General features: G+C 50.1%; 1 protein-coding gene across 1 annotated transcript in view; it reads right to left on the bottom strand.

Annotated features, from left to right (window-relative positions):
* ADGRD1 (adhesion G protein-coupled receptor D1) overlaps positions 1–14,020 on the bottom strand; it is a 180,287-nt gene that overhangs the window by 28,051 nt on the left and 138,216 nt on the right. The window contains exons 16-18 of the mRNA XM_023187255.1: positions 8,504–8,607; positions 7,563–7,674; positions 4,754–4,907 (exon numbers count right to left, since the gene is read on the bottom strand). Coding sequence (XP_023043023.1) covers positions 4,754–4,907; positions 7,563–7,674; positions 8,504–8,607 — 370 coding nt within the window. The remainder of the gene's footprint in view (positions 1–4,753; positions 4,908–7,562; positions 7,675–8,503; positions 8,608–14,020) is intronic.

Raw genomic sequence — 14,020 nt, 5'->3', positions numbered from 1 at the left:
ACCCTCCCCACAGTGACAGCACGAGCCGCTCAGCGGACCCCTCCCCACAGTGACAGCTATCGCTGAAAAAAAAAGTTTTTAAAAACACAATCATTGCAAGTCTCTGCACATTTTCCTAAGGGTATAGAGCAAATTACGAAAAATTGGCTCAAGAAAATCTACTAAATCTTGTTAAGAAGACTGAGTCTGTGGCACTTCAGCCAAAACCTGCTTCCCTGCCCAGCTTGGTGTGACAGAGGCTCTGCTCCAAGTAGGTGTGGGCAAGAGACAGGGCTCCACTCCCTCTAGCTCCCAGTCCAGGGCTGTGGTGTGTCTCCAGGCTGGGGGAGGTGGGGACGGCTGCCCACATTTCTCATTCCCCCAGACTTTGTGCTCTAGAAGCTCTAGTCCAGGTAAAAGCAGCTGAAAGGTTGGGACTCCCTTCCTCCTCCAACTCATAGTATGCAGGGTCTGTCCAGGTGTGGCAGGCTCGGAACCCTGGGGCCTCACTGCCCCCATCTCTGTTGACTCATAGGGCAGAGGTTCTACACTGGGAGAGGCAAGCTCGGAAGATCTGAAGCTATTTCCCCCACCCAGTGCCCTGCATGACAGGCAGACATGTCACTCCACAAAAAGTGGGCCACTGTCCTTGCCTGCAGCTCCAGAGCAGTACCTCACAGAGCAGTACCTCAGGAATTCTTCCAGGAAAAGAAGCTACCCATTAGGTTAGAGAACTCCCGAGTGCTCCCCATGGGAACCGATCTGAAACAGAGTGGAGAAGTTCAAGCCTAACGTAGTCTGGGGAAGAACGGAGCCTTTGCAGTAGGGAATGAAGAGGAAGCTGGTGGCTCCATGACAACACCAAGATAACCATATTCCGGCTGGTTTACGGGAGAGAGCCAGGGAAGAGACAGCTAAGAAGAGCCTTCCTGGGGTCAGAACAAACCTCAAAGACTGGCCTCACAAATACCCCTACAAAGGGGCCTGGAGTTAACTAGATCAAGCTGTAAAGCAGCATGTGCCCCAAGCTATTGTTGGAAACAACAGCGCCATCGTCTGGCAATTAGCGGAACCTAACAGATGGTGTTATACAAACATAAGTAGAGAGCTTGAGAGAGAGCGGTGCTCTGCTAAAGGGTGACTGCACATGCCTGAGACTGCCCTCTGGGGAGTGACCTCAGAGGACTCCCACCATCACACCACAAGGGAAACAGACCTTGCTAAATAGTCCAGCCAAGTTACTAAACAAATAAATAAGCATGCAGGGAGAAGCCACCGAAGGAGGGAATCTGTATCAAGGGTGGCTACAATGTATCATCTAAGATGACAAGTCTTCAACAAAAAACTATGAGATATACAAAGAAACCAGAAAGTGTGACACATACACGGGAAAAATCTAGGCAACAGAAACTGCCTGTGAGAAGGCTCAGTTGTCATATTTATCAAAAAAAAAAAAAAAAAAAAAGACTTCAAAGCAATCATTATAAATATGTTCAAAGAACTAAATGAAACCATCGTTGAAAAAGTAAAGGACTGCACAACGACCCTGTCTCATCAAACACAGAATAGCAAGAAAGAGATCACAATTCTAAAAAAAGAACCAAATGGAAATTCTGGAGTTGAAAAGTATAATAACTGAAATTTTAAAACTCCACTAGAGGGGTTCCAAAACAGATCCAAACTGACAGAAGAATCAGTGAACTTGAAGAGAGATAAAGAAAGATTATGCAATTTGAAGAACAAAGAAAAAAAAGAACGAAGAAAAATCAAGAGTCTCCGAGAAATGTGGAACACCATTAAGCACACCAACCTATTCATAACGGGAATATCAGAAAGAGAGGAGAGAGACAAAGAAACACAAAATGTATTTCAATAAATAATGGCTGAAATGTTCCCAAATTTGATGAAGATAATTAATCTAAGAAGCTCAATAAACACCAAAACGTGGGCCAGGCATGGTGGCTCACGCCTGTAATCCCAGCCCTTTGGGAGGCTGAAGTGGGCGGACTGCTTGTGCCCAAAAGTTCAGGACCAGCCTGGACAACATGGAGAAACTCTGTCTCTCCAAAAACACAAAAATTAGCCAGGCATGGTGACATGTAACTGTGGTCCCAGCTACTCAAGAGGGTGAGGTGGAAGCATCACTTGAGGCTGGGAGGCAGAGGTTGCAGTGAGCGGTGCCACTGCACTCCAGCCTGGGTGACTGAAACCCTGTCACAAAAAGAAGAAAAAAAAAAAAAGGTAAACACAATGAGATATACACTCAGTCACATCAGAGTTAAAGTGCTGAAAGACAAATACGAAGAGAAAGTCTTGAAAGAATCAAAAGAAAAACAATTCTTCAAATACAAGGGGCCCCAGTAAGATTAAGTCTTGATTTATTATGAGAGACAACAGAGCCAGAAGGCAGTGAGATGACGTAATCAAAGAATGAAAAGCAAGAAAGAATCTTATATCTGGAAAAACTACTTTTTAAAAATGAAGATGAAATAAAGGCATTTCCAGATAAACAACAACTAAATCTGTTGCTAGCAGACATGCCTTACAAGAAATAACAAAGAAAGTTCTCCAGGCTGAAAGCAAATGACCCCAAAAAGTAATCTTAACACACACAGAAACATATATACACATAGCAAGCAACAACACCAGATGGAAACTCAAATTCACAGGAAAAAAATACAGAGAACCAGAAATAGGAAATAAGAAGGTTAATATAACTCTATAAATATGTACTTGCTCTCCTTTTATCCCAGCTTCCTTAAAAGATACAAGATTAAAGCGATAGTTATAAAAATGTATCACTGAATTGTGCCTTATACAGATGTAATATGTATAACAATAATCACAGAACAAAAGGAAGAGAGAATATGCCTATATAAAAATAATGTTTGTATTTTGTAATTTAGTATAAATTTGGAATAGATTCTAATATGCTAAGATGTATATAGTAAGCATTAGGTCAATCGCTAGGAAAATAACCAAAGAAAGTGAAAAAATCATTCAGAGAATTAAACTGTTACAGTAGGAAATATTCACTTAATTCAAAAGAAAGAAGTAAAGGAAGAATAAACAAAACAGACAGTAAACATATAGAAAACCAAGAGAGGCCGGGCGCGGTGGCTCAAGCCTGTAATCCCAGCACTTTGGGAGGCCGAGACGGGCGGATCACGAGGTCAGGAGATCGAGACCATCCTGGCTAACACGGTGAAACCCCGTCTCTACTAAAAATACAAAAAAACTAGCCGGGCGAGGTGGCGGGCGCCTGTAGTCCCAGCTACTCAGGAGGCTGAGGCAGGAGAATGGCAGGAACCCAGGAGGCGGAGCTTGCAGTGAGCTGAGATCCGGCCACTGCACTCCAGCCCGGGCGACAGAGCAAGACTCCGTCTCAAAAAAAAAAAAAAAGAAAAAAGAAAAAAGAAAACCAAGAGAAAAATTGTTGATGTGAATTCACCATATATATCATAACATTACCTGTGAAAGGATTAAATGACCCAGCCAAAAGGCAGAAATTGACAGACAATTTTTAAAAATCCAATTGTATTCTGTTTACAGGAGATATGCCTTAGGTTCAAAGATACAAATAAGTAGAAAGTAAAAGGATGGAAAATATATATACTCTGCAAACAGCAACTGCAAGAAAGCTGGAGTGGCTCTACTAATCATACGGGACAAACAGACTTTAAAACAAAACATAAGGAGATGAAGAGATGTTTTATTAATGTAAAAGGGTTGATTCGTCAGAAAGATGTAAGTATAAACATATGTGTACCTAAAAACAGAACCCCAAGCGACAGGAAACATCAACAAATTGAAGGGAGAAACAGACAATACAACAAATGGTGACTTCAACACTTCAGTAATGGACAGAACAACTAGAAAAAAGATCAGTGAGGAAACAGAAGACTTGAACAACACTATAAACCAACTTAGGCCTAACAGGTATCTGGAGACCACCCCATCCAACAGCAGAATACACATTCTTCTCAAGGGCATATGGAGCACTTTCCAGGAGAGATACTTGCTAAGACATAAAACAAACCTTCATACAGTTAAAAGGACTGAAATCATACAAAATATGCTGTCTTTCCACAATGAAATAAAATTAGACATCAATAATAGAAAAAAGTGAGAAACTCACGAATATGTGCAAATTAAACAACACAATAATCCATGGGTCAAATAAAAATTAAATAAATTTGAAAATACTTTGAGATGAATTTAAAACGAAGGCACAAATGAAACATGCAGGATGCAGTTAAAACAGTGGGAAGAATAAAATATATCACTATACGTGCCTATATTAAAAAAGAAAATTTCAGTAACCTCAACTTTCACTTCGACACACTGGAAAACAAGAAGAAACTAAAGCTAAAATAAGCAGAAGAAAGGAAAGAATGAAGATTAAAGCAGAAATTAAAGAAACCGATAATAGAAAACAAAAAAGAAAATCAAACCAAAAGTTGGTTCTTTGAAAAGATCACCAAAATTGATAAATCAAGTCAGGAAGGTTGGAAATGTTTCCAAGTGATGGGGAATTTTTGCCTTTGATTAGCCAGTGGACTCTCCTTCCTAGCTGGGTCTCTAGGTGGCACCAAGAAGCATAATATGAAGATGAAAGCACATCTGACTTTCCCTGTCCCGTCCTATCAAATCCCGTTTCCACCTCCCCCCATCCCACCTGCCCCTTCTGTCCCCACTTCCACCTGTCTCATCCTGTCCTGCCTGCCCCATCCCCACCTATCTCTTCCTGTCCCACCTGCCCTGCCCCACCTACCCCATCCCATCCCATAGTAGTAACGGTGCTTGCTGTCCTCCGACCCAAAGACCTTGATCACCATGCTGTAGAGGTGCAGCCCTTCCACCAGCATCCATGCGAAGGCACTCAGGAAGAAGTAGTGTAGGAGCACGGCCATCACCCGGCAGGGGGTCTAGGATTTAACCAGAGATGGGAGGTGAGACAGCCCAGGGCGGGCCCTGGGCGTGGCTATGGTCCCAGCCTCCCAGTATCCGTGGCCTGGGGAGTCTTTTGGTCACGTGACCACATTTCTTCCCAGGGTATCTTCCTGTTGCTCAGGCCCGGTGATTTGGGTGCAGCACGTGACTCATGGCTAGCCAATCACAGTACCCCTCCTGTTGCTAGGCCCAGGGATTTGGGTGCAGCACGTGACTCATGGCTAGCCAATCACAGTACCCCTCCTGTTGCTAGGCCCAGGGATTTGGGTGCAGCACGTGACTCACGGCTAGCCAATCACAGTACCATGTTGTCCCCAGGGATGGAGACTGTTTCAGGAGAGGGCACAGGACTCAGGCCCAACCCATCAGCAAAACTATCCATTCCTTGCAACAGGACTGGCTCAGGGATGGGCACATGACTCACCTGGTCCAATCAGGGTGGATACTGGGGCTAAGATGGGGACTATGGAAGAGTTTCCCTCCCCTCAAGTGAGGCCTGGAACAGGGAACTTTGGAAGCCATGTGGCTCCCAGAGAGGTGTGGAGCCTGCTGCCTGCCATGTGGCTGAACCCTCAGTTCTAACTAAATTGACTGCAGCTTCCAAGTTGTAGTTACCCAGAACTGAAAGGGGCTCAGGCAACCATGCTGCTCCACAGGCTTCCCCTCAGTAGGGCTCAGGGACAGACAGGCAGGGCCTTGGGAACCTCTCCATTCCTCCCCTCTGGCCCAGAGGCCCCAGGTGCCCAGGACGGAGAGAGGCAGGCCCTGAACTGTGCAGCCTCAGATCCTCCTGGGGCTCCACCCCTCTGCTCCCCGTGAGTCCAGGTGCTGGGAACAGCCAGGCCTTGTCCATTAGCTCTAGATAAAAGTCCAGGGAACCAGAGCCCAGGACGGAACACAAGCCAAGGACCCCAGGACAACCCAGCTCTGCTGGTGCTCCAAGTTGTGTCCTTCAGATGTGCCCAAGTCAGTTCTCAGAGAAGGAATGTATGAGCCACTAAATGTGTTTCTTGTCATCATGATCTGTTATATATAGATAAAAAATAAGATACACCTATTATTTTTGTTGGATCAGCGACCCCTGGCTCTGTGTCTTCCAGGACCAGCTGCCCCTTTCCCTTGGGGAGCAGCCCCTCCCTACCTGAGAGGCTCGGGTGGGACCAACCACTACAATCATCCTCTCCCATCTGGCACAAAGGTTTACCCTGTAGGCACACCCCTCAAACAGGACCAATCGGAGCCCTTCCCTGGGATTCAGACACAGGTCTCTGGGAGAGCAGGACCAATCGGAGCCCTTCCCTGGGATTCAGACACAGGTCTCTGGGAGAGCAGGACCAATCGGAGCCCTTCCCTGGGATTCAGACACAGGGTTCTGGAGGAAAGATGCTCTCCCAGTCCCCTAGGGCCACCAGCTGGGATTACAGACACCTGGAGCTGCTGCAGACCTGCCTCCCCTCCTGCTGCCAGCACACAGTGGGACCTCGCTCCCCAGCGTGGACTTGGACAGGCAGCGTCAGCATCACCGGAATGATTGATAGAAATACAGTATTCTGGGCCCCACCCACAGCTCCTGAACCAAAATCTGCACTGTAAGGAATCCTTGCATGATGGTTCACACCGGAGCCTGAGAAGCATCCAGCGGGAGAGCATGAGGCCATTGCACACCCTGTCCATTTCACGGTGCATCCAGGAACTTCGCGGATGCTTCCGAGTCCAAGGTGGGATGCCCTGTGCGGGAGGTGCCTGCTGCCACAGGAAGGCGGGTCCGTCCACAGACAGCAGCCCCAGGACATGCATGGGGACAAAGGGCTCCGCTGGGCAGTGAGGAGAGGCTCTGCTGATCCGCTAGGCATGGAGTAAAGGTTCATCTTCTGCTGGCCAATCCTGATTGCACCCTAAGACCACAGGCTTATCTGGCTGGGTTCCTAAGAGCTTCTGCCAGAACCAGCTCCCTTTTTCCTCCCACACGTGGAGCAGGCAGCCCTCCATTTTTCTCTTCCATCAGCTGGTTTACAAGCCCACGTCACTCCGCTGCTGGGTCACTTCAGAGAGTCTCAGCTCTTTGACTTCTGTGAGGTCTAAAACTTCCTAGGGCCCAGAGAACCCCCCACCTCCATGCAAAGAGCAGGTAAAGGTGGCATCTAGGTCTGCAGGTCTGCTTCGCTGAGCAGACGTGGCACAACTGTTTGCTGTCAAGCACCTGATGAAGCGCACAGCCTGCAGCTGACAAGAGTCCGGGTCTGCCCACATCAGGCCGTCAGCTTGGCCAAGGCCTGTAAGCCCTGTGCCCCAATTCCTTTATCTGTAGGCTGGGAGGATGACAGGCTGCTTAGAGGGTGAGATGGCTTTGCAGATGCAAGCCCTTGTCACCGTGCCTTGCGCGTAGCTGATGCTAGGCAGTGTGAGTGGGTGGCGGCAGCGGCAGCTTTACCCGAGGCTGGCGTGCAGCAGAGGAACCAGCTCGTGCACGTCACGGTCTCTGCTTCCCCCGAAAAACCACAGCCCTGGTTGTCTGGTGAGACAGGGTCTGAAATCTGAGTGGAAAAAGCTAGCAGGAGAAGGTGCCACCCAGTGACATCTGAGGAGGCAGGGGAAGGACAGCGCAGGAACAAGAAGCTGCGCCCACTCACCGTGCCCGGCTCCAGGTGGAAGCTAATGAGCAGCAGGACCTGGGCCACCAGCACAGCGAAGGACAGGTTGGCGTGGATGTGGTAGCGCTGGTTCCGGATGGTGCTCACGGAGCTGAGGACAGAAGCAGGGTGTGAGGCCCGGGCCCTGCGCCGACCCAGTCCCCCGGGCTCAGCTCCATGGCCCACAAAGTCCCTGTATCCATTTCTCCAAGAGCAGCCAGAAGGGCTGCTGTCACTCCCTGCTGTGGACCCTCAGTGGCTCCCTATTGCTCTTGGATCTGATCCCAGCTCCTTGCATGCCCACCCAGCCCTACACAGTCTGATCCTGGGCCGTGGCTCTGCCCTGACTCAGTTCTTTTCTTTCCCAACTCATGTTCCTGCTTCTCAAAGTCCCAGCTTATTCCAGCTGTGGGGCCTTTGCATAGCTGTTCCCATGCGGTAAGCCCTCTCCCCGGTCCCTGCATGGCGGCCCAAATGTCTCCCTCAGCATAAGCTTCCTGACCACTGCTGGGACCCAGCTGTACCCCTCCCTCTCTGCCCTGCCGCCTCGTGGCGTGATCACCGTGAAGATGTTGGTTCTCGCTTTTGTTTACTTGGTTATTGTCCAGTCCCCACTCAAGCATGTTCTCACGTCTCTTGAGCGCAGTCAGGCCCTCAAAGCCGACCACACGCCTGTGCTGAGGAACGTGGGAGCCGGAATGAATGTGTGAACTGCGGGGGGCTGCGGGGTCCCCAGGCCCATGGCCATCTCCTTTTGCCTGGCTTGGGTTCCACCAGAATTCCTGTGCCTGGGCTGGGGGCCTTTCCAGACCTTTCCAGCTTAGCTAAGCCTGGTGCTCTTACTGCCACAGCCCCTCCCCTCTCCCGTCTCATCCATCTTGAGATCTGGGGTGCAGGCAGGGGCTGAGGGGCTGTTGGGTGGATCAGAAAAGGGGACTCACGACAGCACGGCGAAGGTGACCAGTGTGGCCACCAGGCAGAGCACGGAGAGGGAGCAGCCCACATAGCTGATAGATGACAGCGCCACCTGGTGTCCGCGTGCAAGCTGCGGGGAGCAGAGTAGAGGCGTCAGCAGCTGGCCCAGCCACCCCATCGGAGCCTGAAGCTGCAGAGGGCCCAGGCAGGTGCACAGCTGGTCCCGTGTGAGCGTGGTGCTGACCACCAAGCCCTGCCTCCCAGCCCAAATGTCTGTTGCTGCCACCTACAGAGGCTGATGCTGGGGTTGCAGCCCTGGTTCTGTGCGTGCATGTTCAGTGCCCCGAGGTACCCTACAGATCACTCAGGCTCCCTCAGCCATGGTCTGCAGACTGCGGCTGACGGGCTCGGCCAGGCGCTGAGTGTCCTGTCTACATTGCAATACACCGGGCTGTAGACAAAAAGTCAGCCCCAGAGCCAGACCTCCTGGGTTCAAGTCCTAGCTGGGCCATGTCCTGGCTGACAATCTGGGACATGTGACACTCAGCTGTGAAATGAAAATAACGCCCGCTCTCCACTCCCAGTGGCCACAAGGACCCCATGAATTTACAAACATAAAGTGCTGCAGCAGCTAGGGAAGAGCCGGTTACCGCCCCGGCCCGAGGCCGCGACCCTCCCAGTGCCCGCACAATGGCTGCCGCCTGCACACTGTGGGCCTCAGGAAAGCTCTCGAAATGGACACGGTGGTGATCTCCCGCACCCGTGTCTGCAGGGTCCCAACACCTTGAGGGAATGAGGCAGAGCAAAACACACCTGGGGATTGAGCGGCTGCAGCACCACAAAGGATTGAACCAAAGCCGCAGTTCACCAACTGCACAATCCAGACGGCGCTCCCTCGGTTCCCAAGTCGGGGCCTCAAGCTCAGACACGTGTGACCCTGGGCTCCAGGAGGCTCCGGGCTCCTAAGCCACAGGCCTAGAAGGGCAGCCTCCCAGCTGCTCACGTGCAGGAGGGCGCCACGTGCTTCCTCCTGTGGTCCATGGCTCTTGTCACAGACCCAGCTAAAGCCTGAAGCCTGCATCATGCTGTCCCCGTCGGGCACAGAAACCCCAGTCCCCAGACCCGTGTCCCCCATCCTCCGAGACCCCTGCTTCCAGCTTCCTCCCATGGCATGGGGGTAGGGGGAGTCTAAATGCCTTCTCCCCTGATCACCAGGACAAAGGAACAAAAGGAGGCCACTCTGAGTGCATAAGGAGCTGTTGGCAATGACAGAGAAGACACCGCAGGCCCAGGGGACCCCAGTTCAAGGTGAGGCAGGCAGTGTCCTGGACCTCAGGGAGTAACCTGGGGCCAGGGGGCCATGGGAAGCCCGAACACTCAGCAAGCACTGCCTTCAACTATGATTGACAGGGAGTGGGCTCACGCCCGAGGGGCTATAGACGTGCTAGATTCCTAGATGCGTGGGGCTGGGGTAGGGGCAACCTGGACCCCACAGCCTGGGCCTCCCCTTTTAGCAGAAGCTCACTTTCACCCTGCAGGCCCTGGTATCCTCTCTGGGGTCCAGTGCTTGCGGGAGACGGGGCCTTGGCCGGGCCCCTATCAGGAGTGAAGCAGCTGTTGCCATGACACCAGCAGCATTTCCCCTGCAGGGGTTCTTTTGTGCTCTCGGGCTTAGGGACAAGGCAGAGAGGCTGAGGGCTGGGCAGAGCCACCTGTGCCCAACGCCGGCTCAGGCCTCAGCAGGCAAGGACCTGGGCACAAGTTCCAATTTCCCGGGGGCTGGACTTCCTTCTCCACGGACATCGTGGCTATAACAGGAAAGGTGGACACTGCGTGGCCAGGACCAGGGAGACGGAAGAATTCCCCTTCTAGGTTCATGATGCCTGAGGGTGAGAGGGGACTTTGAAGAAACGGGGCCCCCTGTCCCCTCAGGAGAATGGCTGCGATTTCTTGTTCTTGTCTCTGGTTATTGCAGAATCATCCAGTTAGGGGTGGGAGAGCCCCACTATTCCTTCTCCCATGGATAAACCTTTTTCCTTCAACTCCTGGGCCTGGCCTCCCATATTTGAGAAGACCTTCAGGCTGCTGACCTCTGCCTCCTGGGACTCACAGCCACGCCCGTGGGCTTCCCTGCAGCAGGTACCACGATGTTCCCTGGGTGTGTGCCTCCATCTCGGCTTCCCCTGACCCTTGTGGGCTCTCTTACAACTGGGCTGGAGGAACTCAAGGTGGAGACTTTGGTGAACTCACACCGACTCTGCCCAGAGCCCACTCCCTATCCCTGCCTGGCAACACCCAGTGCACCTGGGACGCTGTGGGTGAACAGGGGCCTCCCGGAGGCCTGGGGCTGCCCAGTGCTGCCCATCTCTGCTCCACCAGGTGGGAGCTGAGGTCACAGGCGTCTTCTGCCGGCAGAAGGGGCCTTATGGGAGGGGAAGGCACTCCTCAGTCACCTGCTGAGTATGTTTGGCAAAACAAGTTCCTCAACAGGCGACACTGCCAGTGCCTTCCCACCACAGCATTTTCGGCAATGGAAACAAACATCTCCATCTGCAGATGGACGGGCCAAGAGCTACTCCCATTAATCGCATAGCCACAGTGAGTGAAGGGAACTAAATTTCTAGGCCACATTCCCCACGCTCCGTGTGTGACACTCTAGCTTCTGCATGACATTGTTAGTAAATCCCATGAAATGATGTTTCTGGTTTCAGATAAGTTTGGAAAACACTCCATTCTTTGCACCCCTTAGAAGACTTTTTGGATGAATATAAAGCCACTTAAGAGTTCTGAGGATTCTGCAGGTAAAAAAAAATTAAAAAAAAAAAACACCTGTTTAGCTACGTTTAACTTGGCATTTCTTAAACTCTTTGGAGGAGGAAGGGAAAAGACCCAATGACAACAACAGAGATGTGATTTAAGAAGTGCTGTTTTAGAGGAAGTGAGATTTTTCAGAAACTAAGAATAAAACCAAATAAACTAAGAATAAAACCAAACGCAGGACACACTGACGTTGTACTGGATATGCAATCTTTCTTTGCTGTCTCCTAAGGCAACAGAAAAGTCTTGTCCCTCACACTGATCTCTGCCTAGAGATGGAAGGAAGAGTCAGTTACAAAAGTTTTGGGCCTCAGCAGAGGAAGTGGTTCTTGGAAACGAACATCCACGTCTGCAGCAGTCACCAAACTGAATTCAGTTAAAAACCAATGGAGGACAGGCGCAGCGGCTCACGCCTGTAATCCCAGCACTTTGGGAGGCCGAGGCAGGCGGATCACCTGAGGTGAGGAGTTTGAAACCAGCCTGGCCAACATGGTGAAACGCTGTCTCTACTAAAAATACAAAAATTAGCCGGATGTGGTGGCCCACACCTGTAATCCCAGCTATTCAGGAGGCGGAGGCAGGAGAATCACTTGAACCCAGGAGGTGAAGGTTGCAGTGAGCCGAAATCATGCCACTGCACTCCAGTCTGGGCAACACAGCCAGACTGCATCTCAAAAAAAAAAAAAAGAAAGAAAAAGAAAAACCAATGGAAACATTGCTAGTGCAGGAAGGAAAGCAGTGGTGTCCAAAAGCCTGCCTGGCCCACTGCCCTGGGAAGCCCCCCCAAGAGATGCATCCCACACAGGTCTCCACCCCACAAGGCCCTGGCTCCTCCCCACTCCTGAGCATCTCTGCTCTAGCCAAGTTATCTCACATCCCACCAGAGGGATGCATGTCACTCTCGGACACAGCGGCTGCATTTCATGGGGTTCACCTCTCCCCCAGGGACATGGGAAGCTCTGAGGATGCAGTCCACTTAGGGGAGCTTTTCCTACCTCATCTCGCAGCTCTGAAAACAGCAGTGAGCACTATTGGGCACAATGGTAACCAGAGGGATTTGCTGAAGGCATCAGGGGAGAAAGAGCCCTCACATCTACCCATCTGACTCTGCCACTGATTCAACAGATTTCCTAAATCTACATCACTGATTAGTATCTTTTAAATTGAGAAAATAAAGCTGTAGCTCATCTATTTGCAAATGCAGTGAGGTTCCAGCAGGCTGACGTGAGAGTTCACTGCACACTGGGCTGCAGTTGTCAGTCAACTCTCTAAAACATTTCCATTCTTGGCCACCCATTCTACTGGGAGTTTCCTACAAATGGGAGCCTAGCCCTAGCCCCAGACCCACACCTACCCACTTACACTGTAAGTGTAAGCCTTCCAACCATATTATCAATCAACCTTATTGCCAACTAACCACACCATCAACCAACCCATTGTCAATCAACCCACCATCAACCAACCCATCAACAATCAACCTTACCATTAACCAAGCCTACCACCAACCAACCTTACATTCAAATGATGCACCACCAGCTAATATGACTATAAACCAATTCCACCATCAATCAATCCACCATCAACCAACCTTAACATCAACCAACCCCTCATCAACCAACCTATCAACTAACTGCACCATCAACCAAACTGACCATGAACCAACCTTACCGTCAACCAACCCATCATCAACCAACCTATCAACCAACTGCACCATCAATCAACCTGACCATCAACCAAACAGACCATCAACCAACCTTACCATCAACCAACTCATCAACCAACTCCACCGTCAACCAACCTTACCATCAACCAGCCCATCATCAACCAACCCATCATCAACCAACTCCACCATCAACCAACCTTACCATCAACCAACCCATCATCAACCAATCCATCATCAACCAACCTGACCATCAACCAACCCATCATCAACCAACTCCACCATCAACCAACCTGACCATCAACCAACCCATCATCAACTCCACCATCAACCAACCTGACCATCAACCAAACCAACTGTGAACCAACCTTACCATCAACCAACCCATTATCAACCAATCTACCAGCCAACTGACCATCAGCCAAACCATCAACCAACCTTACCTTCAAGTAATCCACTATCAACCAACTCTACCATCAACTGACCCATCATCAACCAAACTCATCATAAACTGACATTCAACCAACCCACTATCAACTAACCTAACCATTAACCAACCCATTAACCAAATGCATCATAAACCAACCTATCAGTCAACCTGATTATCAATCAAACCCATCATCAACCAACTTTACCTTCAGCCAATCCTACCCTCAACCAACCTACTGTCAACCAACCCTATCTTCAACCAACCTTACCACCAGCAAACCTTACCATCATCCAACCCCACCATGAACCAACCCCATCATCAATCAAGTTTCTTTACCATATACTTTTATCAAACCCACCCAAAGCCAGCATCATGCCAGGCACAATGGGGAACACTAAAAAGAAAGACATGTGGCTCTTCCCTTGAACAGAGCTAATAGCCCGACTAGGCAGCCTTGAAATGATTCTAAGAAACACAAGGCCAGATATATTGGAGGGTCACATTTTACATGGTGCTTGAGTTTTAAGGTGAGCCCACAGGTAAAAATGATAGATGATCAAAATGACCTTTGAAAACTCCTGAGATCCCCCATAAACTGGAGTCTCCATGGCTTTTGCACGTAACATCATACATTAT

This window comes from Piliocolobus tephrosceles, chromosome 10 (assembly GCF_002776525.5).
Source record: "Piliocolobus tephrosceles isolate RC106 chromosome 10, ASM277652v3, whole genome shotgun sequence".
Taxonomy (NCBI): Eukaryota; Metazoa; Chordata; class Mammalia; order Primates; family Cercopithecidae; genus Piliocolobus; species Piliocolobus tephrosceles.
Note: the sequence above shows the minus strand (reverse complement) of the source record. Positions and strands in the feature narration are given on the sequence as shown.